Genomic DNA, 27,478 nt, shown 5'->3' on the forward strand with positions numbered 1-27,478 from the left:
TTCCTTGTGGCGTAAGCTGGTTCAATCCCACTGAAATCAGTGAAGGTGCACTGTTTTACACAGGCAATGATTTTGCACTCAGTCTGTTGGCAGATTCCTATTACTGGGAGAGGGGGTGAAAAAAAATCTCTTGAATCAAATCCATCCCTGGTTTAATTCCGCTGACTTCAATAGAGTTACACCACAGAGACATTTAGATCACTATATTTCAGTGTTTGGATCCAAACACAAGTTCTGTTCCCCTGCAAGCTTGTGATTGCTGACAATGAGGACACCGTTAAGGACCGGGCTATTTGTCATAGCATAACGGTGCACCTAGAAAAACAAGGAAGCGGCACCTGGACATCATTCTGGGCAATGGAAGATGCTTATTTGTGTATCAGAGGAAGGAACTGAGCGCCCTACTCTCCATTTATCATTCCATACACAGGATATGCGGTACAATTCTCCCTCTTCCGAGCGCGCACGTGGAGGTATTTTAAAGAGCTAGAGGAATACAAAGTCCTCTCTCACTCCCACACTTCCCAGGTGGAATTAGGTCCTCATCAAATTGTAATGTGTGATGATCTTTATAGCGTACCAGGAATTCGAAAAATCACAGGCATTGTTTTCCATTCAATTCCGGCAGGACTGCCAAGAAACTAATTGCTAATACTGGCAAAGTGCCAGGTAACGAAGCGCAGTTGAACGGTGTGCAGGCCTGGGAGATTTGACAAATCCGTAGAGAGTTAATTATCACATTATTGATAAAGTTAAGGATTTTTAAAATGTTTGGTCTTGCTTTCTTGACACAAAATGAAAGCGGAGGGTAATTTGCTCTCTCGGGGCCAACTGTTTCACGCAGGCAAAACTCCTATTAAAATCAATGGGAATTATGCCTGAGTAAGGACGGTAGCACTGACCCTATCTCCGTGGCCCCGCGATGCTGTGCCTATTCTCTGTAGTGTTGGCTTTCAGAGCCACGGCTGTTCTCCCACCTTCTCCCTCTCCTGTTATGAAAACACCACAGCGTTCGGCATTTGCTCAGCATTCTCCGTAAGGGTTGCAGGTAGCTGCACTACCCCAAGAGAAGGCGCAAGGAGGAATTGTAACTCACAGAGGCTGCTCAGCACTTGAGTGGGGGGGAGCCAAGCTTCTGCCCGCTCCTTACCCCTCTCTGCCCATTCCAGACCCAGCTGCTCAGAAAGCCGCATAGAGCGTGCTGCCACTGCTCTCCCCACGTTCAGCCATGACGTGGGGAGGATCCATAGGGGGGTGGAGGAACCTTATTCCTCCTCACTCCCCAGTACAGGTATATTGAGGCTAGTCACAGTCTCTTATGTGTTCACTGCACCGCAGCAGTGCCTTGGGGCCCCACTGCGGTAAGTGCTGTACGTGAACATACGGAAAAGATGGGCCCCCCTGCAACGTGTTTACAGTCAAAGCTTAGGACAAGAATCAGCAGGCGGATACCAAGAGCAGACAGAGGGAGCCCAAGGTATCGACGGTGAGTAAGTAAATGATAATGTACTTTCAAAGTAAATATAAACAAAGATCTACAGGTGTAGCGAGTCGTAACTTGTTACATACCATCCATCCAGGCGGACAGGAGCACTCGCCGGTGATATGGTGACAGACTCCCCCATTCTGGCATGGGCAGCGCAATTCACACTGAGCTCCATGACTGCCTGGAGGGCAGTGCTCTTCACAGCTTGGTGGGGGGCAAGTGGGGTGGGGTGGGGGGAACAAAACACAGGTGATCACTTTAAAAGCAAACATTAACAAGAAACGGTCAAATCCACACCACACAGCCTCATGGGAGCTCTTAGGCAAATCATCAGTGGCTCAGTGAGTTTCAATGGGCAATGTCAATAGAAAAAATTAATTAACCAAAATTTCCAACATTTAAGTTCCTACAAGATGCTGTGTTTGTGTTCTGAGGAGCCAGTCCTGCAAGCCTAGTTCACGTGTGTACTCTTTACTCGCGCATGAAGTCCCGCCAGCCTCAGCCGAACTGCTCCCGTGAGTAAAGACAACTCATGCACATCAGGTTGCAGGATCCAGCCTTTAAAGCTTAATTACGCGATGCAGCAATAAAACAAGCATCAAACAAAATAAAACAGGATTAAAATGCTGAAAAACAGTAAGTGTTTTGTTCTTCCAAAATTATTACAAAATGTCAAATGTAATTCCCCCCCGGTGCAGAGGGCAGGCACAGGGCCACCTGAGCCCTGAAATTGTCATCCAATGCCTCCTGAGGTCAATGCAAGGACTGGATGGCTTTCATGATACTGAAGTGACCCAAATAGGCCTGTGCTAGCTCTCTGCACCTGGGTGCTTTTCACCACATTTGGCTGCTGCTTTCTCAGATTACCAGTTTTAACAGATTAGGCTCCTCACAAGCAAAAAACAGACTATTCCTCCAAATAGAGATGCTCATGCAACATATTAGTAGCTGATCCTGCAAACACTTTACTGCTGTGAGTGGACGGGATTACTCAACAGTAAGCAGAACCTTTGGTAGTAAGTGCTTATAAGATTGAGTTCATAATATTGTAAGGAAATCAGGTACATAGTAAAATATTTAAAGGGACACAATTTATTGGTACAGGTTAATACAGTCTTTATTTTCTATCTAGGCATAAGCATTCTTTCCTTCATACTGGCCCACAGGCAATGCTAGATTACCCCAATAAATAACTAAATAAATAAATGAATGAATACATTTTTTCAAGAAGAGAGCAAGACAAGGTGGGTGAGGTAATATCGGTTATTGGACCAACTTCTGTTGGTGAGAGAGACCAGCTTTCGAGCCACAAGGAGCTCTTCTTCAGGTCTGCATCAGTGTCAATGGGACTGAAGAAGCACTCTTTGCATCTCAAAAGCTTGTCTCCCTCACCAACAGAAGTTGATCCAATAACAGGTATTACCTCACCCACCTTGTCTCTAATATCCTGGGACTGACACAGCTACAACTACCCTGCATACAAAAAAAAAAGGAGGGCATTTGCCATAGATTTTCAAAAAGCCGTAAGCAGGCCTCAGTGAACAAAACACCTCTCCCCCCAGAAAATTCTCCTCTTTCCTTTAAATAATTTTGAAAAGCATAATTACTTCTGAAACTACTGCACGAACTCTAATGAGAACTGACATTACACTGTCGGCAATTTTAAACAAGAAGCTATTGCTCAGCTGCCCTAAAATTAATATGCAGATTTGGTGAATCTAACTCGTAAACTTTCAGTGTGGGATATGGAGATTTAGCTACATGATTCTTGTCACAGTTAACGGGAGTCACAGCGCTAGAAATTTGCCCCCTAGATACTAAGCCGATAGAGTTATCTTTAATTCTTCCTCAGTTATATTGGAAGTCAGAGAAAAGGAGTCCCGTTTGCTACTGCATTGGATTGCTAAACATGTATATCTGATTGCTTGTAAGTACAGTACTATGGTTTGATTCTCATATTCATACCACAGCTACAGTAATTTTACTCACAGGTAAATCTCCTGAATTTTTAATCTCTCTTTAGACTAAAATTTGATTTCCACGTGTTGACAGCTGTAATTAGCAGTGATAAACAGTGCTCCTTTGTTCGGTCTCCCATAAATCCTGTTACCTGGTTTCTAGAGAGTAAAAAGTATAATGTATCGATTGTGTATATTTTATCAAACATGCACTGCACTAAGAGGGGTCCAAGCAAAGCTATTAAGTGATGCGCAGTAAAATATGCCTGTCATTGAACTTACAATACCCCTGCGTATCCGGGAGCACAATGACATTCTCCTGTTTTATGGTCACAGGTTGCTCCATTTTGGCACTGGCATTTAAACTGGCAGCCCTTTCCGTAAGTCCCAGGGTCACAGAGCTCTTCACAGCGCCATCCTTGGTACCCATCTGCACAGACACAGGCTCCAGTGATAGGGTTGCACAGAGCCTCATTCTGGCATTGGCAGCGGTTGCTACAATGCGGCCCCCAGTGATCACTATCACAACCTGTAAGAGACACGTTCATTTACTGAGTTGATTAGGTGAGTGCATTCATAGAGTCTCATTCCATCCTTTGATGCTTAGTCTGGCAAGCATAGAAAAAAGGCATGGTTAACATCAGGCACTTACACAAAGGTCTTAACGCTTGTTTAACTAAGGCCCTGGTCCAGCAAGGTACTTTTGCACATGAGTACCACACGGGAGTAATCCTGGGCTTAAAATTAAAAGCACACTGTTAAGTGCTTTGCAGGATTAGAACCTAAATCTTTTAATAGCCTCTCTCCCAGTATGCCTGAGAAAGCTGGAAGGAGCAAACCCAGGGTGGAATTAGAGGTATAGGCTGAAATCCTGGCTGCACTGAAGTCAAGCTACACATGCTTCGTACTGCTGTTGCAAGACTTCAAAATGTAAATGTAAAGCCACTCGTCCTACAAACCACAAGGTCTACTCTACTCTTCAAATAGCTTCCATCAGAGGTGGAGTCTCTCCAACGAAAAATAGATAATTTTTGTGCTTTTGTTTCTGGAAAGTTGCGTATTAGTGGCTTGGAATGAGGAACTTCAGCCAGGGTGAAGAGGAAGATACATTATTCAACCAGCACTGCTGATCTTCAATTTTTTTTTTTAAAAAGAAAACCCTGTATTGAACAAAAGCATAAAAGGCCAAAATCAACCTGGGAGAAGGCACAACTCCACTGGCTTCAAAAAGAGGTAGAGCTACCTGTTCCAGGCACAAATTTATCTCATTGACTATACACCTACATGCTGCATGGAGAGACGTGCATGGCCTAGCGACCTGAGCACAGGACAGGGCGTGAGGAACTTTGGCCTAATTCTCGCTCTGCCTTGTGCAAGTCACTTTATTGCTCTGACTCAGTTCCCTTAGGTGTACAACAGGGACGATGCTTACCAAAGTTGCAGGTAGCAGTGTAAAATGGTCTGAGAATACAAATCTCTCTGTTCACATGTATTGAATTAGAATCACAGAACTGGAAGGGACGTCGAGAGATCATCTAGTGCAGTCCCCTGCATTCAAGGCAGGACTAAGTATTATCGAGAGAGAGAGCGCGAGAGAGCGAGTGTGTGAGAGTGAGAATCTCGTGAAGCATTAAGAAAAGTATTGTATGTAAGCTGGAGGGGCAGGGAAAGTGTCTATGTTTATACAGTGGCTAGTCCAGATTGGTCCCTGAAACACCACTGTGATATTACTTAACGTTTAGATGTGCCCATTTTATTTAAACGTTTATTTCAAATTTCTCTCTTTCTCTAGCTTTGCCAAATCTCACTCCACACTGTAATCATAGAATCACAGAAATGTAGGACTGGAAGGGATCTCAAGAAATCACAAGGTCCTACAGTGAGGCAGGACTAAATAAACCTAGTCCAGTGGTTCTCAAACTAGGGCCGCCGCTAGTTCAGGGAAAGCCGCTGGTGGGCCGGGCCAGTTTGTTTACCTGCTGCATCCACAGGTTTGGCCGATCACGGCTCCCACTGGCCGCAGTTCGCCGCTCCAAGCCAATGCGGGCTGTGGGAAGCGGCGCAGGCCGAGGGATGTGCTGGCTGCCCTTCCTGCAGTCCCCGTTGGCCTGGAGCGGTGAACCGCGGCCAGTGGGAGCCACGACTGGCCGAACCTGCAGACGCGGCAGGTAAACAAACCGGCCCGGCTTGCCAGGGGCTTTCCCTGAACAAGCGGCGGCCCTAGTTTGAGAACCACTGACCTAGACCAAACCTGTTCTTAAAAACTTCCGAAGATGGGGATTCCCCAATCTCCCTTGGAAACCTATTCCAGGGCTAAATTTATAGTTAAGAGAGTTTTTTCTAACACTTAATCTAAATCTCCCTTGCTGTGGATTAAGCCTGTTACTTCTTGTCCTACCTTCAGTAGACACAGAGAACAACTGATCCTTTTTATAACAGCCCTTCACATATGTGAAGATTCTCAGGTCCCCGCTCAGTCTTCTTCTCTCAAGACTAAATATGCCCAGGTGTTTTTATTCACAAGGAAGATCAGGGTGCACCAGGAAGGAGCAGCAACTCCACTGACTGGCTGTAACATTTAAATAAATTCGGATAGTAAAACCGGCCTGTAGTGGGTGGGAAACTGGCTGGCCATTGGATGGATTTTCCAAAGGCTTTTAAACACAATGCCTCAGTGCTCACACGTTACACCACTCGGTATGCCTAGCTCAAGGTAGCCAGCCAAAATGTTTTAACTTGCTATTAAATAAAACAGCTTGGCACACAACAGATATTGAGAATGTGAATTTCACTGGGAGGTATTTAAAAGAAGACCTACAAATAAGGATTTAAAAGGCAGCAGACTCCACATGGAGAACACTGAGGAGAAAAAAAAAAAAGATGGGGCCAGATTTGTTTCTCATTCAGAGTGCCCCAGGGACCAGATCCAACTCCAGCTGAAGTTGATGGAGCCTCTTCTACTTTACAGAAACTACAGGCAGGTTTGAATCACAATTTCTGAAAAAGTACATGGTTAACCTATAGTTAGTAACTCTCTGTCCCTCTCTAGTGGCTAGAACATGTACTGACATTTATGAGTCCACTACTTACCTCTGAGTTTGCAAACCTAATCCTATATCTCAAGCAATAAAGGTTCATAAGTCTAGATCCAGAGGTCTCTGGTTCCATCCCTATGGTTACATTTAGCACTGTTCACCTCAGTGGTGATGCCTCTTGTCAGAAAAGGATAATTTTCATGGTATAGATCAGGGGTGGCCAACCTGAGCCTGAGAAGGAGCCAGAATTTATCAATGTGCATTGCCAAAGAGCCAGAGTAATACATCAGCAGCCCCCCATCAGCTCCCTCTCCCCCCCCCTCCCGTTCCCAGCACCTCCAGCCCAGCGGCAGCCTCGTCGAGCTGCGCCTCCCCCTCCCACCCTGCACCTCCTGATCAGCTGTTTCATGGCATGCAGGAGGCTCTAGGGCAGAGGGGGAGGAGCGAGGACACGGCAGGCTCAGGGGAGGGGGCGAGAAGGGGTGGAAGGGGAAGGGGCAGAGCCAGAGGTTCAGCAGTGAGCATCCCCCAGCCCATTGGAAAGTTGGCGCCTATAGCTCCAGCCCCAGAATCGGTGCCTCTACAAAGAGCCGCATGTGGCTCCGGAGCCAGAGGTTGGCCACCCCTGGTCTAGATAATGCCTAGGAGTCTTTCCACTAACTTCAGTGAGAGCTGGATGAAGGCCTATAACAGAGGTAAAGCAGGTGAACACAGTACCACTGTGCTGTTGAAAAATGAGTGTTAGAGGAGTATCAGCTTATTGTATTCAGAAGTGTTGTGGGGATTTTATACAAAGCATTTTGTATTTTCATTGCATCCATCTCCTCCAGGTTTAATGTCTGAGCAATTTAACATGAAAGTTGGATCTTTCTCGCTCAAAATTGTATCCATTCCTGTTGTTTACTCCTCACTTAAAGCCATAAACCGTTGTGACAAACTGTGTCGTTGCTAGATGGATCATTGTAAAATAAAAATAAAAATTGGGGTTTGTGGACCAGATTCTGGTTCCAGGGACATCAATATAAAAGACTTACATTGGGTCACCCCGGATTTTCACCTCTATGTCTGAAAGCAGAATCTAGCCGTGGGACTTTATTTTATATTATATAATATTTATATTGCAATAGTTTCCAGGACCCCCACTGTGCTAAGCACTATACAGACAAATGTAAAGGTACAGTCTTTCCCCCAAAGAGCTTATATACTTAAGCCTAGATCCTGCAAATATTTACGTCTGAGTAGTTCCACTGTGCTTACCATGACTACCCATGTGTGTAAAATTATTCATCTGTGTAAGTGGTTTCAGGATCAGGGTCTAGCAGTTCAAGTTGGAGAATAAAACACTAGAAGCAGATGAAACCTTAACCAAAAAATAACCTTTTCCCATGGAATTTAGTGTGTGAAATCCTAATTTATGTCCCAATAGTGGCTCCAGATTCGGATATCTGTGAAACCAGTGTAAATGGCCTCATCTCCCATTGCGTGGACTCAATCCCAGGTGAGGATGATGGAGTTCAGAGCACTCAGCATCACACGGACTTAAGCCTCTGGGCTGTAAGATCGTTGGGGCAGAGAGCTGTCATTTTTAAATCTTTCTGTCAAACATCGTGTAGGCCTGGCACAGTTTAGCCCTGGTCCTGATGGAGCCTCTAGGCCAGTGGTTCTCAACCTGCAGGCTGCTTGTGGTCCAATCAACTCACAGCTGCAGCCCATGTGACATCTCAGGGCTTTAGAGGTAGTATATATATAGCATGAATGCAGCCCACATAACACACAGAATGCTGCCTACGTGGCTTATAATGGTAAACAGGTTGAGAACCACTGCTCTACGCTCTACTGTAATAGACAAATAATAATAGCAACAACACGAGAGTAGGAGAATAATTGAAGCTTACACAGAAGCTATACTCTAAACGCTATTTAAAATGTCAAAATGATGTAGAGACTGGAACCGCAACATCAATAAGAGAGCCAACTGGGAGCGGTGATGTCAGGGAGGGGTGTGAGAGTGTGTGTGTGAGTGAGAGAGTGAGTGTGAGTGAGAGAGAGAGAGATGTGAAATGTATAGCACTCTCCAGGGAAAGGCTGTATTAATGAGAGCAGCCATATTGCAGGTCATGTGCCAACATTCCTTGGCAAATGTATTCACTCGCTTCCTCTCTCGCAGAGATACCACCATAGACTAATTGCCAACAATAAAAGGGTAAATAGCTACGTAAAGGACGAGGTGGGGTGCGTAAGTGTAATCAGAGATGTCTGCACATTATAAATCTACAGGTGAGCAAGTCATGCCTCTGCAAAACACACGGTTCTAATATAATACAAAATATCAGGCCTAGTGAAAGTGCATGCTAATTATATCGTGCACTGGGTTCTGAGAGCTACTCTGGCATGTATTATCATATCACCAAATTCTGTTCTTCCACTGTCAGTTTAGTTTCACAATACACACCCAACAGGAACATGTTTGAGAAACCCATTCACCCGGAACAACTGTATTCTCCTCCATGCATGATTACTGAGCCACTGTGTTCAGGATGAGTAGATCTACTGAGAATTTAGCATGGCAGCACAAGTTGGACAAAGATGAAGCAAACAGAGAGGTCTAAAAATTGAGCGGATAAATAAAATGAGTTCCAAGGAAACTATGCCACTCATCAAACGACTTATGCCAATGAGAGACCGTTATTAGTGCCCTTGTGGTGCATTTCCATCACACTCTAGATACACTATTCATATGAAAAAGACACCCTATATAGCACCAGCAGCACGACCTGCACTGTGAAGGGCTGTGATTATTTGAGCTCTATCATAATCTTATATGCATGGCGGGTTCTAGTTTTTTTTAATATAGTCACCATATTCATATCCTATGTGCGGACAATCAACAGAATCTTATCGACATGCTATCAGAGGTAAAGCAGAGAAAAGTAACGTAGGTATCCTTATCTCAGTGTAAGAAAAAAGGGCCAAATTCGGATGTCAGTTATGCTGATGTCAATCTGAAGTTACTCCATTACCTGCAAGGAATGTACTCCAGATTAACACCAGGGTAACCAAGAGCAGATTTTAGCCAATTACCACTATTCTGGAATACTTCTAAATTCAATTGGGAATGTTTAAATAAAACACTAGCCTTGTTAAGAGGATATATAACAAATCAAACAAAACGACCTGAATCTGAGATGAGAAGGTGCCCGTAAAGCAGGATTATCATGAGTTATTTAATGCATTTTTTTGAAACCACAAAGAGTTTCTGCCCTTAATATAACTGTATACCTGCAACATTACTGTAGTTAATAGGACTACATGGGTATAATTAGTGCTGAATTTAGTTCTATATTTGTCTTTAACTCTGTGTTAGGACATGATTGCACATCTCTATATGACACTGAGTCTGGAACACATGACCCAAAGCCACTAACAAACATGAAGAGACAGCAGTAAAACCTAAAATAGCCCATTTCAGGATACCAGAAGCAAAGAGTTAAAATAATCCACTAGCTTTGCAAATCCTGTACTGGGTCAAGAGTGAAAATATGTTCTGGTCACATTCTTGTACCTAGCTGACATTTACCCATGTTATAACCACACCATTCAGTTTGGCACAATTTAGCACAGTTGGCAAGAGATGCCCAGGACTGGAATAGAATGCAGGAAAGGGGAATCCTTGGGGTCACAAAGGCAGTTCACACTACCATGCACTTGGCTCCGGCCAGTTCTATTAATTCCTCATGTTAATGAACATTAAAAGTCACATCAACATCTGTTTTAAAGGAAAGAGCCAGCAGGATACAAATCTCTTTCTGATCTGCTTGAATCTAAACCCAGAAGACTGCTTATCCTAACAGCTTCCTACACTTGCCTTACAAATCACAGCTGTCCTCAAAATAATCACAACTTCAGAAGACCCTTTCAGAGAATTTTGCACAAAAGCTCAGGGGCAGAAACATCAAAACTATGCGATGGCAAAATAATGGAGAACCAGGTCTAAATGTCAGATTTCTAGAGAATACAGATGGATAAAGATGCACTATTGAAACAATGGTTTAATTGCTTATTCCCAACACTATCAAGATAGCGATGATAAACTGCATGTTGAGAGACATTGCTCAATCCCTACAGGACAGAAAGCTATTACAACCATTAAAGAAGTTAACACATTGAGTTTCTGTAGATAAAAGATATATTGGAACATTGGGATATTAAAAACTATATTTTAATACACTGTTACAAAGATTGTCTTTGATTATCAGAAGGGTATTGGTTGGTAAATGCAACAGTTGTTAACATAATTAACTTCTGTAAGGTGTTGGACTTGATACCTAAGAACATTTTGACTAACAAAAACCTAGAAAATAAAATAATTTTACTATTTGCTATAAAATTAACATGGCACATATTATATGGATTCAAAGCTGGCCCACTGATTGGTCTAAAAATATAACTGTAAATGGGGAATCATCATCAAGCAGGTGGATTTCTAGTGGGGTTCTGCAGCGATCAGTTCTTGGCCCTATGCTATTTATCATTTTTATGAATGACCTGGAAGAAAACAAAAAATCATCACTGAAAGTTTGGAGATGATGCATAAATTGGAGGAGTGGTAAATAATGAAGAGGATGGTCTAGATTGTTTAGTAAAGTGGGGGCCTCTTTCCTGGAAAACAGTGACCCGCAAAAAGATTTGGGGGTTGTGGTTGTTAATCAGCTGCACATGAGCTCCCAGACACGGTGGACAAAAGCGCGAATGCAATCCTGGGATGCATAAACAGGGTAATCTCAAGTAGGACCAGAGAGATTATTTATTTTACCTCCGTATTTGGCACTGGTGCGACCACTACTGGAAAACACAGAATGCATCCGATGAAGTGAGCTGTAGCTCACGAAAGCTTATGCTCAAATAAATTGGTTAGTCTCTAAGGTGCCACAAGTCCTCCTGTTCTTTTTGATAAATTACAGAGGGTTCAGAGAGCCATGAGAATGATTAAAGGATTAGAATACAAGCCTTAAAGCTGGAGACTAAAGGAGCTCAATCTATTTCTCTTAAACAAAGAGAAGGTTAAAGGGTGACTTGATTACAGTTTATAATTATCTACATGGGAAAATAAATACTTGATAATGGGCTCTTCAGACTAGCAGAGAAAGGTATAACATAATTCAATGGCTGGGAGTTGAAGCTAGACAAATTCAGACTGGAAATAAGGCATAAATATTTAATGGTGAGGGCAAATAACCACTGGAACAATTTCCAAGGGGTCATGGTGATTTCTCCATTACTGGAAATTTTGAGATCAAAATTGGATGTTTTTCTAAGAGATGTGCTCTAGGAATTATTTTGGGGAAATTCTATGGGCCATGTTACAAAGGAGGTCAGACTACGTGATCACAATAGTCCCTTCTGGCCTTGGAATCTATGGACCTACGAATTATAGGCAGAACTGGTACCACTGCCTATAGTTAAGAGTCTCCATCACTTTCCACTATAAGACCCTGATTTCATTTGTTTATAACACTGCCATAATTTAACACTTCAGCCTAAAATTTCCCATGCCAGGTGTCTGCCTCAGGATGAATTTTTTTGGATAATTTCAACTGAAATGATTCTGCTGTTTCAGAGGATGAAAGCCCGGGAAAATATACTATTTTGCTCATGTTAAAAAAGTCTTACAACTTTTGCTGAGGAGCTCTAGCACCTCTGTGCTTTGGAGAAAGGGTTTGAGATTTAGCAGGGAGTTGCCCGGATGTCACTGATATGCTTTAAGTAATCCCAGTGAAAATCCACCCAAATTTGATCCAGTTTTAAACCTTTAAAAATTGTAGTTTGCTTGTGCTCAGTATACATTTGTTATAGTTTGGCAACGGGTTCTCCTAAAATACTGCCTGCACTCTGCATGCTGTAGTCAAGGACTTCAGAGACTTAAAAGGACTTTCCTTGCAATTTTCCTTCCTCCTGGCAGCCCGGGGCAACTGTGTCTCTCATCCCACTCTAGTGACTGGTCCACATAGAGGATGACAACTTTCTATTAGTTCATTCGCCCAAGTGGCAGAGGTCTCTGGAGCTAAAGATTCCAATCATGTTGATGACTCATGTGGATGTCAATTTGTTTCCCACATGATGGAATATCTGTTTCTTTCAGTTTTTAAAAAAGTTATGATATTACACCCAAAAAACTATCATAAAAGAATTAAGGTTTCAAAGCCCAGCACTCAAATGTTAGGATGTGCCAGAATTAAAGTTGCCTGTGCAACCTTAATTCAAACCCCTTTCGTGTATGCATGATGATGCAGTCTTTAATCACATGATCACAGACAATTTTTTCCACATTCTGGCATTTCCTAACTTTTGCATGTGTTAAGATATAGATATTCAGGCCTGCCTGTAAAGGCCTATACTCTAAGAATTTAGGTGTATTCTTATCACTTAGCTAGTTATAGAGGTATAAAAGAAAGAATCAAAATCACTGTCTGCCAGTGTAAGGTCCTTCTCTTACTGTGACAGTCTGAGGTCCTGTTCTTAGGCTAAGGCTTTTGGCTAAGCAACAGAGGCAGCCATAAGCTGGGAAAGGTCACATCTTCACATTCCAAACTAGGCACATTGAAAGAAGGTGCTATTGGGCTGTTAGGAATACACTCCTGTCCTGATAATGCCTATCGCCTCCAGAGAAAGGGAAGTGCCTAGAAGATGTAAAAGGAAACTTAGTTTGATAGCATCCTGTCTGGCAAGAACTCACTTATCAATAGCTTTCTTACAACTACAATACCCACCTGCAGAAGTAAAGAAACAGATTGACAGAGCCAGAAGAGTTCCCAGAAGTTACCTACTACAGGACAGGCCTAACAAAGAAAGTAACAGAACGCCACTAGCCGTCACCTTCAGCCCCCAACTAAAACCCCTCCAACGCATTATTAAGGATCTACAACCTATCCTAAAGGATGACCCAACATTCTCACAAATCTTGGGAGACAGGCCAGTCCTTGCCTACAGACAGCCCCGCAACCTGAAGCAAATACTCACCAACAACCACATACCACACAACAGAACCACTAACCCAGGAACTTATCCTTGCAACAAAGCCCGTTGCCAATTGTGCCCACATATCTATTCAGGGGACACCATCACAGGGCCTAATAACATCAGCCACACTATCAGAGACTCGTTCACCTGCACATCCACCAATGTGATATATGCCATCATGTGCCAGCAATGCCCCTCTGCCATGTACATTGGTCAAACTGGACAGTCTCTACGTAAAAGAATAAATGGACACAAATCAGATGTCAAGAATTATAACATTCATAAACCAGTCGGAGAACACTTCAATCTCTCTGGTCACGCAATCACAGACATGAAGGTCGCTATCTTAAAACAAAAAAACTTCAAATCCAGACTCCAGCGAGAAACTGCTGAATTGGAATTCATTTGCAAATTGGATACTATTAATTTAGGCTTAAATAGAGACTGGGAGTGGCTAAGTCATTATGCAAGGTAGCCTATTTCCTCTTGTTTTTTCCTACCCCCCCCCCCAGATGTTCTGGTTTAACTTGGATTTAAACTTGGAGAGTGGTCAGTTTGGATGAGCTATTACCAGCAGGAGAGTGAGTTTGTGTGTGTATGGGGGTGGGTTTTTGGAGGGGGGTGAGGGAGTGAGAGAACCTGGATTTGTGCAGGAAATGGCCCAACTTGATTATTATGCACATTGTGTAAAGAGTTGTCACTTTGGATGGGCTATCACCCGCAGGAGAGTGAATTTGTGGGGGGGGGGGGCGTGGAGGGTGAGAAAACCTGGATTTGTGCTGGAAATGGCCTAACCTGATGATCACTTTAGATAAGCTATTACCAGCAGGACAGTGGGGTGGGAGGAGGTTTGTTTCATATTCTCTGTGTATATATAAAGTCTGCTACAGTTTCCACGGTATGCATCCGATGAAGTGAGCTGTAGCTCACGAAAGCTCATGCTCAAATAAATTGGTTAGTCTCTAAGGTGCCACAAGTACTCCTTTTCTTTTTGCGAATACAGACTAACACGGCTGTTACTCTGAAACTTATCAATAGCTGGGATGTGAAATCCTCACTTCTGTAATGTTTTGTCATTATAGTTCCCACTTTGCTATTGTTTGTCTGTATAACCTCTGTCTGGTTCTGTGATTGTTCCTGTCTGCTGGATAATTAATTTTGCTTGGTGTAAACTAATTAAGGTGGTGGGATATAATTGGTTACATAATCATGTTACAATATGTTAGGATTGGTTAGTTAAATTTCAGGAAAATGATTGGTTAAGGTATAGCTAAGCAGAACTCAAGTTTTACTAGATAGTCTGCAGTCAATCAGGAAGTGAGCGTGTGGGTGGGTGGGGAATGGGGGTGGGGAAATTGGAATCATGTTTTGCTAAAGGGGGAAATGGGAACAGGGACACAGGTAAGCCTCTGTGGTGTCAGAGCTGGGAAGGGGGACACTAAGGAAGGAAACTGGAATCATGCTTGCTGGAAGTTCACCCCAATAAACATCGAATTGCTTGCATCTTTGGACTTCAGGTATTGTTGCTCTCTGTTCACGCGAGAAGGACCAGGGAAGGAAGTGGATGAAGGAATAAGCCCCCTAACAGAGTGCTTGACTCTGCAACCTTCATGTTCTTTTTATGTTGGTTGTTGTGTGTAATACTATATATACACACCATGCTTTGAACTTGTTGGAGCCTTTATCTTTAGTTCCAAATTTTCAGCCCTGGTGTCCAATATTACACCCAAAGAAAATGTTCATCTTAGTCTTTACATCTGCAAGACTGGGTGAGGCACACACTTCCCACATGCAAACAGGCATTTTCGAGATCATATGCCTTAGCTGGGTGTGGGAACATAGGTGGACATAAAATCAGAGGTTGATTTGAAACCTGCTAGAACTTGAACTCAATGTAATTTCCCAATGCTGGAGATCTTCCTTCATCTGCGAGAAGGGAAAAGAAGGGAAGGTAATTTCAATAGCATTAGTGATTTTTCCCTGAACAGATAGATTATTCCTCACAGGACGAAATTAATCTAAACTTCATTTTTTAAATGGATGCAAGGAAGTCCTTGAATCCTTCAGGGAAAGATTATACTGATTAGTTCACTGTCTACATCTGACAGAAACTGTATGGGTAATACAGGTCATGATTTAATCTTGGATGATGATCTCACTAGTCATTGACTCTCCAAGATGTGGAGCCTAATTCAATTGCTGTACATTTGAGACCTCCCGGATTCCTTAGCTAGTGCTCCTTGTGGAAATATTTTCTTCTCAAAGTAATCCTAGTTTAAAGAACATCCCCACTGCGTTCTGTGAAAAGGCTAAAACATTTGTACGATTGTTCTCAGACATTTTACTCCTTGCTCAAATAAAAAGAAAATCATCCTAACTCCTCCTTTAATTGGAAGAGGAAAGTTAGAGTGGTTTGCAAGTGCTATAATGATCTTGCTATATTTTGGAAGCAGGAAAACGGCAGGGGGAGGGGGCAAATGAGATCTACTCCGGCAGAGACATCAAAGAAGGTTTTTAAGAATGTTCATCAGGGGCTATTTTGGAGGAGTATTCGAAAGATCTGAAAATTTGATTGTTTTTTTTCCCAGAGAAAGCCTGTCATTTCCTTTTTAGAAATTACTGCTGGGTTAAATGAGCCTTTAAGTCTTCTGGCATTCCAGACATTACCAGAAGTTCAAAATCATGAAAAGCTTCATAAGAGAGACAACACTCTACAAAACACTGGCTGCTTTTCTTTTCATTGTAAAGTGGGTTTAAAAAAAATGCTACATTCTTTAAAATGTTTCTTTAGAGTCATATTAATGGGAGGTAGGATCCGTTCTTTAATTAGAATTTTACTGCACTGGAGGAAGAACACATGGGCACCAAGCGTCTAATAAAACCAAATGACTTTGCTGTCTTTCCTCTGCTCGGTTCTTGCTGGGACAAAACTCACAGCAGTCTCTCATTTTTTCACTGGGAGTTTTGCCAGAGCAAGGACTGCAGTATTAGGCTCTGTGGAGTGAGTAAATCCCGCCACTAATAAGGTGAATCCTTTTTTCACATTGGCAGTGGGCACCTGTACATTACAGACATATTACCATTTGCTGTGTACGGCTGCATGAAATTTGCTTTAATGTCTCTGCAGGGAAGCATTACCAGTTTTCTCTTTTGGAAGACTCTAAAAGGGACAGAAAAAATTGGATGTGCCTAAAGCACTATGAATTGGAAACACTATGTTGAGAACCGAACTGAAGAGGGGCACAGAGGAAATGAATGAACAGATCAGCTTCCTTCTAGAAGGGCATAATCCAAAGCCCACTGATGTCAATAGAAAGTCTCCAATTGACTTCAACAGGCATTTTGGATCAGATACAAAGACAGTGTCTGCAGGCAGTAAGGTAACACGGATGTTTAGGCAATACAATAGCTATGGATTGGAGCACTGCCAACAGCATGCAAGAATAGGGCTACCAACCCATAGCCTTTATAACTTGCTTTCCCCTGACCTTCAGGCACGTAACTTCCAGCACCTGAGTCTACACAAGACTAAGAGAAAAATCCCTCCCTTTGTTTCTATCTTTCTTTCCTCTTTTTCTTAAGCAAACAGCTAAACAGGAAAGGCAACTGGGGTCAGACTGCTGAATTATGGTGAGTACAGCTGTTGCCACCCTATCCCTGGGAATGAAGAAGGCTCTCCGCTCAAGGGAGGTACAGCGACATGGCAAAGACCAGCAGAGTCAGGAGTGTCACTGCCCCAACAGGAGCTACACAGTGCCGATGTAGAGATAGAGGAAGCCCTCTGGCACTGAGCAATGGTGACCTGTTTTTACAACATCTAAGCCCCATATACTGCAGAAAAGACAGAACACCAGTTACAGAAAAAGGTAACTGTCTTTTCTTCTTCGAGTGATTGCTGATGTCCGTTCAACTTAGGTATCTGTGCTCACCACATGCACTGGTGCCAGGAGTTTTTCCCTCAGCAGTATTTGTAGGGGACCAGCTCTGGAGCCCCCTGGAGTGGCGCACATATGCCGTGGCATATAGGGCGCTGCCATCCCCCACCAGCCTCAGGTGCTTCTTGCCGGAAACTCCGACGGGGGGAAGGAGGGCGGGTCATGGAATGGACATGAGCAACACATCTCGAAGAACACCAGTTACAGAAAAAGGAAACGGTCTTTTCCTCTTCAAGTGATTGCTCATGTCCGTTCAACTTAGGTCACTCCCAAGCAGTACCCCTCAGAGGTGGGTAGAAGTTCACAGACATGTAGATTGCAATACAGCTCTGCCAAACCCAGTGTCGTCCCTGGCCCGCTGAGTGATGGTGTAGTGGGCCGTGAATGTGTGCACCGAGGACCACATCGCAGCTCGACAGATGTCCTGGATCAGAACGTGTGCCAGGAAGGCCGCCAAGGATGCCTGCACTCTAGCTGAGTGGGCTCTGACGATCGGCGGAGAGGGACTCCCACCAACTCATAGCAGATGCGAATAAAAGAGGTGATTTAGTTAGAAATCCTCTGCGTGGACACCGGGAGGTCCTTCTCCTATCAGCTGTAGAGATGAAAAGCTGAGTCGACTTATGGAAAGATTTTGTCCAATCTAGGTAGAAAGCCAGAGCCCTTCTTACGTCCAAGGCATGAAGGCGCCTCTCTTAACTAGTCTCAGGGGGTGTAGAGCAGAAGACTGGAAGGAAGATGTCCTAGCACATGTGGAAAGCGGACACCACCTTGAGAAGGAAGGCCAGGTGGGGCCGGAGCTGGACTTTGTCCTTACAGAAGACAGTGTACAGTGGTTCTGAGGTCAGGGCTCACAGCTCGGAGACTCGCCGATGTCACTGCCACCGGGAAAGCTACCTTCCACGATAGGTTAGACAGGGAGCACGAGGCCACAGGCTCAAAGGGTGGCCCATGAGCCTGGACAGAACCAAGTTGAGATCCCACTGAGGGGCCAGGGACCAGACTTGAGGAAAGAGTCTCTCGAGGCCTCTAAGGAACCTGACCGTCATGTCATGGGAGAACACAGTCTGCCCCTGGATTGGTGGATGAAAGGCCGAAATGGCTGCCAGATCCACCCTGATAGAGAATTGCACCAGGCATTGGTTCCTCAAATGAAGCAGGTCAACTGTACTGAAGAATGCCAAGGGGAGAAGCCCCGTTCGGCCGCCCAGCAGGAAAACCTCATCCACTTTGCCAGGTAGGTCTGCCTAGTCAAGGGCTTTCAACTCTCAAGAAGGACCTTCTGGACCCCTTCCGAGCAGGCCTATTCATCTGGGTTCAGCCATGCTACATCCACGCCATGAGGTGAAGGGACATGAGGTTGGGGTGCAAGAGTCAGCCGTGATCCTGTGACAGCAGATCCACTCAGTTCGCTAGGGGCCACAGAGGGATCGCTGACAAGCTCGATAGCATCCCAAACCAGTGCCAGCGAGGCCACGCTGGGGCTATCATGATAATCTCTGCCTTGTCCCTCTTGATTTTCGCTAGGACCTTGCTGATGAGTGGAACTGGAGGGAACGCATCCGTCAGGCTTCCTGCCCATGGCAGGAGGAAGGCATCGGAGAGGGAGCCCTTGCCCAGACCCTGTCTGGAGCAAAACCTATGGCACCTTCTGTTCTGCCTGGTGGCAAACAAATCTGCTTGGAGAGTTCCCCACCTCTGGAAGATCATGCCGGCTACCTCCAGGTGGAGCACCCACTTGTGGTGAGAGGAGAAGTCCCTGCTTAGGTGATCTGCTAGCATGTTCCTGGCACCCAGAAGGTGACACGCTGCTAGATGGATTCCGTGGCCAATGCAGAATCCCATAGATGGAGTGACTCTTGGCAGACAGCCAAGGATTGTGCTCCCCCTTGCCTGTTGATGTAGAACATCGAGGCTGTGTTGTCCGTGAGGACTCGGACCAATCTGCCCAAAAGGTGAGGTACATGCTCAGACCACACATGCTCTGAGTACTGCCCTGAACTCTCTGACGTTTATGTGTAGCGTCATTTCCTCTGGAGACAACATACCTTGGGTCTGGAGGATGCTGAGGTGCGCCCCCCCCCAGCCAAGGTCTGAGGCATCCAAAACCAGCTCGACTGAGTGAGGAGTGCTGATGAAGGGAACTCCTTACAGGACTTTCTCAGGGGTGGTCCACCATCACAGGGAGGTAAGTAGAGTTGTGGGGATGCTAACAATGTTCTCCAGGTAGTCCAAGGACTGGGAGTAGATAGTCCCCAGCCATTGCTGCCAGGGTCGCATCCGGAGCCAGGCATGGCACACCATATATGTACACGCTGCCATGTCACCTAGTAGGAGCAGGGAAACCCTGGCTGTGGTCAGGGGAAATGCGGAGACCTCTGCGATGAGGTCTGTCAGTGCCCTGAATCTCTCCAGCGGCAGGAACGCCCTGGTGCAGGTCGAGTCAAGCACTGCTCCAATGAACTCTATCCTCTGTACCACAACTAATGTGGATTTTTTATCGTTCACTAACAGGCTGAGGCGACAGCACATGGCTAGCAAAACCACAACGTCCCCTTGGACCCGGAGTTGCCCTTGACAAGCCAGTCATCGAGGTACGGGTAGGTCTGGACACCCCGACGTCTGAGGTAAGCCGCCACCACTGACATGCGCTTGGTAAATACCCACGGTGCTGTTGCTGGGCCAGATGGAAGGACTGAGATCTGATAGTGGTCAGGACCTACCATGAACCAGAGGAAGCGTCTGTCTCTCTCGAAGATGGCGATGTGGAAGTACACATCATTCAGATCGAGGGTGGTGTACCAGTCTCCTGGATCCAGGGAGGGGATGATGGAGGCCAGGAAGACCATGCAGAACTTCAGTTTTTCTAAGTAGCGGATCAAGTCCCGCAGTATGGGCCGCAGACTGTCCTTGGCCTTGGGGATTAAAAAGTGTCGGGAATAGAACCCCTTGTTCCTGTACTCCACAGGAACTACCTCTACTACACCCAGCTGTAGTAAACTCCCGACCTCCTGTACGAGAAGATTCTCGTGAGAGGGGTCCATGAAGACGGACGGGGAGAGGGGGTGGGAAGGGAGTGTAGAAAGTAACTGAAGAGTGTAACCCTGCACCACCATATTGAGGACCCATTGGTCCGATGTTATAGACCCCCACGCAGGGAGCAAGGAAGAAAGGCGGTTGGCAAACAGACGGGAGGAAGGATCCAGGGAACAGTCTGGTAGGTTGCCCTTGGGCGTATCCTCGAAACGGGTGCTTGCCCGTCTGCTTACTGCTGGTCAAGCCTGCCTGGGATGTAGACGGTGGTTGGTGGCCAGGGCGCCTTTTGTAGCCCCTGGATCTTTTGTGGGGAGGGTGGCTCCCCTGACTCTGAGGCTGCTACGGCTTAAACCGCTTGTCCAACACTGCCTGGAGAGTTGCTCTGGCTGCAGTCGAGCCCTCATCCAGGATCGCCTGGAATTCCTTCCTAGAAGCTTCAGGAAGGGCAGTCTCGAACTTGGTCATGGCCTGCCACATATTAAAATCATAGGGGCCTAGGAAGGTCTGATGGTTGGCCACCCACAACTGTAGACTGGAGGACGAATAAACTTTATGCCCAAACAAGTCTAGTCTCCTTGAGTCTTTATTCTTAGGGGTAGCCCCTGGTTGACTCTGTCTCTCCTGTGGTTGACCGCCTCTACCACTAGGGAATTAGAAGCAGTGTGGGTATAAAGGTACTTGTGGCCCTTGGATGGCACGAAGTCCTTGCGTTCCATCCTCTTGGGGATTGGAGGCAAGGAGGAGGGGGTTTGTCAAAGGGCATTTGTAATTTTCACGATCCCCTCACGTAGGGGCAAAGCTACTCTGGCCGGGGCCACGGGGCAGAGAACATTAAAAAGGGAGTCTGCGGCATACATGTGCCGCTCCAGGGAGCACCAGAGCTGGTCCCCTGCGGATATTGCAGAGGGAAAAACTTCCGGCACCGGTGCATGTGGCAAGCGCACACACCTAAGTTGAATGGACATGAGCAATCACTCGAAGAAAAACTAAAAACGCCAAAGAGGCATATATTGCAGAGTCTTCTTGTACTACAAGAAATGTAAGGCCAGATGCTCAGCTGTTCTGGTCTTGTTCCTGGCACCCTAGGATTGCAGGAGCAGAAGCAGATTCTCTTCCCCTCTCTGGGATCCTAGGGCCACTTAACACAAGGGCCGGTGAGACCTTCCAGCAGCTGGGGATGGCAGTAACACAGAAGCACACCAACCATGCCAGCTGTTCCGCAGCCACACTCTCCAAACACTCATGGCGTTGAGCAGGGCGGTGGTGTGTGCCCTCTGTGGGCTGCCCTATGTGAAGGGTAACCCGAACTCACCAGTTTAGACACCTCCTTTGTAGTGCAAAGCATGCAGAATGGCGGCCAAAATATGGCCCGCAGCGTGCAACCTCCCGAAGCATGACTCAATGCATGCCCAGGCCCAGCATCTGTAACTCTCCCTATTGTTTATTTTTATTATTTTTTTTTAACAGCACATAAACAGAGCATCCGACATGCAAGTCCAGAAGGTAACTCTGATGATGCTCTCTACGGCAGTCAGGCAGTGTAGCTATAGCTACTGGTACGGTATTAAGGGTAAAACCGAATACTCTTTCTCACAAAAACAAGTGTAGGAATCAGAGTAGCAGCCGTGTTAGTCTGTATTCGCAAAAAGAAAAGGAGGACTTGTGGCACCTTAGAGACTAACAAATTTATTTGAGCGTAAGCTTTCGTAGGAAGTGTTTCTTCTCATTCTCTGGTGTCCCAGTCCAATGGGCATTTTCATCCCTTCACTTCCACTGAACAGGGCAGTATGGAAATTCTTACAGTCAATTATTTAATTGACATTTTAAAACATATGGACCATCTATGAAAAAATGGTGCCAAGATAAGACAGTGATGGGTATAGGAGAAATGCCACAGCTAGTAATAAAGATTCCCCAATAAGGAGACAAAGAATTGTATCCCTTACACATAGCGCAGCACAATGCGAACTCATTGTTCATTTTAAATGTGATCAATAAGCAATTCATTTTAGTGCCACGCTATTAAAAACCAGAGTAAACATTGTGGGTTCTGATATTTGGCTTTGTTTTTGACAGTGCGGCTGTAAAATTAACAGTGCTGCTTCTTCCCATTTGCCACAGAAACTACAATCCCTGTTATAGTAGTTGTGTGCAGCTCCCTAACTAAACGAGTTTAGTTTTAAGAGTGCTGTGCCCCCAGTGATCTGTTCTGGCTGGGATCTTAGATGCTCTAAAGTGAATTATGTTCCCTAAGAACTTCAGAAGAGAATTAGAGCAGCAGCATGCCTGATGGCCTTTGAAATATGGGTATCTTTCATATCTAAAGGAGTTCAAAGATTTATAAAAGTCTAGATGCAAATATCTACACATGGCTACTTGCTGTTCTCTTTTCTAAGAGGCATATTTAAATCTTCACGTCTTTAACATTACATAAAATCTTCAAGGTGCCTTAAATCACTGCTGTCTTTCTCTGACAATAAACTATTAACACCAATGTCCCTTTTAGACATACAAAAAGGAAGAACACTTTTTTTTTTTTTTTAAAGTCCTGGTTAATGCTCTACATATGCCAGTGAAGACTAGGAAGTTCAATCATCAAAAATAGTCTCTTCAAAACAGCTTCTGGTATTTATCATCAGAAAACAGTGGAGAAATACCAGTGAGCATGAAAGAGACCATCCTAGTAACAGGATGAAAAAGAAAAATACAAGTACAGGCAATTAATCTTCGCTAGGTGGGAATAAAGCCTATTTTTATTTGGAATATTATACCCCCTTTTTTACTGAATTCCAGGGCCTAGGTACCTAGGTGATGGGTGTTACAGTAATACAAAAGATAGATACACAGCAAGATAGAATGATACTGTAGATGATATCTAATTGCAAGGGGTGGAATTGCTTTACCCACATAAAGCCCAAGTAATTATGGCTTTATGTGGATGCTGCATGGCAGGTTTGAAGGGGCAAAATGCCCACCGCCAACCCAACAACAGGGCATAGGAACCAATTCCCTTCACAGTTGCTATGCTATTCCGAAATAACTTGCAGCCTCTCCACACCATTTGCACAGATGGTCCTAAAGCCAGTGGATCTGAACCACCGCAGATCTTGTGGCCTTTGTGCAGTCCATGCCAGTGCCTATCTATGCAGGATCAGCACATTCATTATCACCTTCCATGACATACAGTCTGCCCAACTGTTCCCCTGGTGGCACCTACCACACACATTCCCACTGCTGGGTTTAAGTGGCATGGGGTGGAACAAGGCAGGAAATCATTTTCCTGTCCCATGGAAGTTTTTGGGATTTCTAATTTTTTTTCTTCTCCCGAATCAGGACACAGTCAAAATTTTCACAAACCGATCATCCAAAACCAAACTGGATCAGGTCAATTAAACATTAAACAATTAAACATTTCATTTTGATTAGTTTGAAACACTTCATTTTGATTTGACCATGACTACTATTTTTTTAAACCTCTTTTAATAGGATAAATTAACTAAAATTTAAACCAAATGTTGTTCTCATTTAGAAAATGGAACGTTGCAACAATTTCAGAACTCTCTTTTTTTTCCAAAGAGTTTCTGAATCGGGAAATCCATCAAAACTGCCGCTTTTGGGCAAACCGTTTCCATTTCACCAAATCAGCATTTTCCAGTGAAAAAACGTTTCAGCAGAAAATTCCTGACCATCGTTAGTGCGGAGCGACTGGTTCGGGCCCTGTGCACTTGAGTGAATTTCACCCACAGTGGACTACTGCTCTGAATAGCCTTATGTGGAAAAACAACAGTAATCAATAATTAGTTTACATCTTTCTCTTCAATATTTATGCATCACAGCATGGTAACTCAGCTTCTGATTATGAGCCCAGGTCCACTGACTGTAATGAAGCTGGAAATATTTACAGCAACGGAAGTTCTGGCCTGTAGCATCTTGCTGCTTTGAGCGTGTGTGTCAAGGCTAGCAGTCTAAAGCAACTAGCCTACTGTAACGGTGATTGTCTGGTCATTTATCTATTTTTTTAAATGACAGCTGCCACTGGGAAAATGACAAAGTGAAATAATAGAAGCATGCGACTTCCTGTTAGAACACCAGCAAGGGAAATACATGTGATTGCACTATGGAGGACAGATTATTTGTACACGAGGCTGGGAAGAAAAATGACCATGACCTGAGATCAGATCATTTTCCTGGCTGTTAGACAAGAAACATCTGGGGAAACAGTGAACCCTATCTGGTAAGTTTGTCAAGAACAAAGTGATACAGAATTTTTTCTGATGTGTGTACACAAATCAGATGAGACAGAAAACTCGCATCTTTTTTTTTTTTTTTGGAAGACACTACTAAAAATAACTCATAGTATTAAAATTTAAGTTTATCTGTAGCATGTTTTTGTTATGAAGATCTTCCTTCCTGATCATTACAGGCTGAATTTCAGCCTATGACATTCAATTTTCGAGGGATTTGTGTGTTTTGTTTTTACAAGCAATTGCTAATTGCTGGATTTTCAAAATAATTTATTGAGGGGTGCTGGAACAATTTTTATGGTGGAGGTGCTGAGAGCCATTAAACCAAACTGTAAACTCTGTATGTAATGGAAACCACTTCAAGCCAGGGTGTGCTGCAGCTGTACCCCTGCACCCGTAGTTCCAGCACCTGTGGAACAAAACGCTACGTAGTTAATATTAATAGAAAATACTAACAATGATATTATGCAATAGTTTAGGGCTCCAATCCTACAATCGGATCAGTGCCCATGGACCCCTGTGCACATAGATTGCAGGATCAGGGCCTTTATTTTCAAAGTATCGTACAAACATGAACTAATTCTCATAGCACCTTTATAAGCCAAATATGACTGCTATGTTACAGATGGAAACCTGAGTCAGGCAGGTTGCAGTAAGTGACTTGTCTGAGGCCATGTGGAAAGTTTGTGGCAATGCTGACAGATTCAGATTGCAGAAATAAGACCTAATGCATTTTATAAATACTGCATAATACATTCCTTAATTATTTTTCTAATTCCAAGCTTTACTGAATTCAGAAAACATAAGGTTAGTTAATGATTAATCAATATGCTGAAAGGTGTTTCGTTTAAGCATACAGCGAGAGCATCTGCAGATGGAATTCTTTTCTGTATCTCATCAATATTACTGTACAAATTTTTTTTAAATAACCAATCCTAAAATTGAAGTAGCATATGCAATATCTTTATCTACATTATCTCATTTTATGACTATAGCAGTTTCATTAGATAAGCTGGCACTTCTAATTTGCTGAATAGTTTTTAAGTTATTTAATTATCAAATAATTGACTTGTTCAGTCCTTTTCAAACAGTAACAAAGAAGATATAGCTGGCTGGGAAGACATCACAGTCCCCAGTGACATATAATTTATACAAATCCAAAAAGGAAGCTGAAACATATGACTAATAAACATAGCAACACTCACTACCATCCCCTGATGCCTATTTGAGAAATGATACCAGCTCACAAAAAAATAACCAGTCACACATGTCAAAGAAAAGGAATTCAGAGTAGGTATAAAGCAACACTGATCAAAAAATGGAGAAGAAATGTTCTGGACAGCAATACAGTTGTGTGGAAAATGGGGTTTCACAGAAACTGTAGATGAAAACAAACTCCTATTTTTCATCAGAAAATATTTTCATCTAAACTTTTCATACCAGCTCTCGTTAAGATATGAAAAATGCCAGTAAGTGACACTTTCTTTACAGCAGATTTTGATTCTAACTAGTGATGGCTGAAAAAGCAATCACTTCTCCATTTTATCTACTTCCCCTCCCTCAGAACTTGTGGAATATGAATGAAATGGAACCTGGATCCACAAAAAGAAAGATAAGAAAATGAGCTCTCCCTGGTCACGAAGCACTCTTGTTCCAGATGTAGGTGTGAAGCTCGCAGCTAACATTTTCACAAATATTAAACCGCATCTCAACACAATGAAGCTTGCAGAAACTTTCAAGGCCAAGTTGGACAGGTACAGCGAACGCAATGCAGAAATTGAATAAAAAGATTTCAAATCAGGTGATTCTCATCCCCAGTTTCACAATGCCAAGTTTGAAAAGAATTACAGTTAGAACACTCAGTCCCAATTCTGTTTCTTTATACTTTCATCTATCAGCATTTTCATGCACATTACGCACATCAGGTTTCTCAGAACCATGTTGCTTTCCTCTTTATTTAGTCTTCATTTCTTTTGGATCTAACAAAAAAAAAATCAACAGCAATGATTCAGTATTTGCCACTATTTCCTTCAAGTTACATTGGGCCATTACATATTGTTTTGTAACTGGGTGCCAGGCTGGGAGAATTAGACTTTTGGCAAGCCAGAGAATTCAAAAGGCAGTAAAAACTTTGCATTTAGATATTGAAGGAGCTGATAGACTCATTTTTACTTTAAAGTCTTCTTTAATTAAGATCCAGGAAGTGTAAAAGGAATTAAGTTCACACTGTAGCAAAGAAGCTTTCCTCATTCCTTACAGAGACCTTATAACTAGCAAAGCTTAAACCCTGTATTGTTCTAGAAATCACAGGTACGCAGGCTCTTCTGTTCAGCATATCTGTCATTACTGGAGTGCTAAAAGGATTTTAATATTCTCAATTGTAAAGCCAGTGTAAGTCCTGACTGAAGCTTAAATGTCCAAATGTTGCTCATATATCTCTTTCTTCCCCTCACCCCCAGTAAATATGAAATAAGAAAGAATTGAAAGTAACTTCATGAGTCCAAGATTTATCCCTTCTTTGATGGTGTGCAGAAATTTAGTTTTCAGTATTGGCATTAAAGTGATGGAAATAGTTGGATCTACATGCTTAAAGATGCAAGAGGGTAACTTCATAGACAGGTTCAAAAGATGGGAGCCCATTAATAGTTTAAAAAATAATTTGTTTTTACATTTTATATTTCCTCTCATAAGCAGATCCTGAGAAAACACAGTAGACGTAGCAATTCAATCAGCATCCTTTGAACTGTATTGTGAATCTCACACTATT

The 27,478-nt window shown here is 43.7% G+C and overlaps 1 protein-coding gene across 1 annotated transcript in view; it reads right to left on the reverse strand.

The window, feature by feature from the left end:
* MEGF11 (multiple EGF like domains 11) overlaps positions 1–27,478 on the reverse strand; it is a 261,478-nt gene that overhangs the window by 128,945 nt on the left and 105,055 nt on the right. The window contains exons 3-4 of the mRNA XM_077828321.1: positions 3,727–3,973; positions 1,570–1,690 (exon numbers count right to left, since the gene is read on the reverse strand). Of these exons, the coding sequence (XP_077684447.1) occupies positions 1,570–1,690; positions 3,727–3,973 (368 nt within the window). The remainder of the gene's footprint in view (positions 1–1,569; positions 1,691–3,726; positions 3,974–27,478) is intronic.

The sequence above is a fragment of the Eretmochelys imbricata genome, chromosome 10 (genome assembly GCF_965152235.1).
Source record: "Eretmochelys imbricata isolate rEreImb1 chromosome 10, rEreImb1.hap1, whole genome shotgun sequence".
In the NCBI taxonomy this organism is placed as follows: Eukaryota; Metazoa; Chordata; order Testudines; family Cheloniidae; genus Eretmochelys; species Eretmochelys imbricata.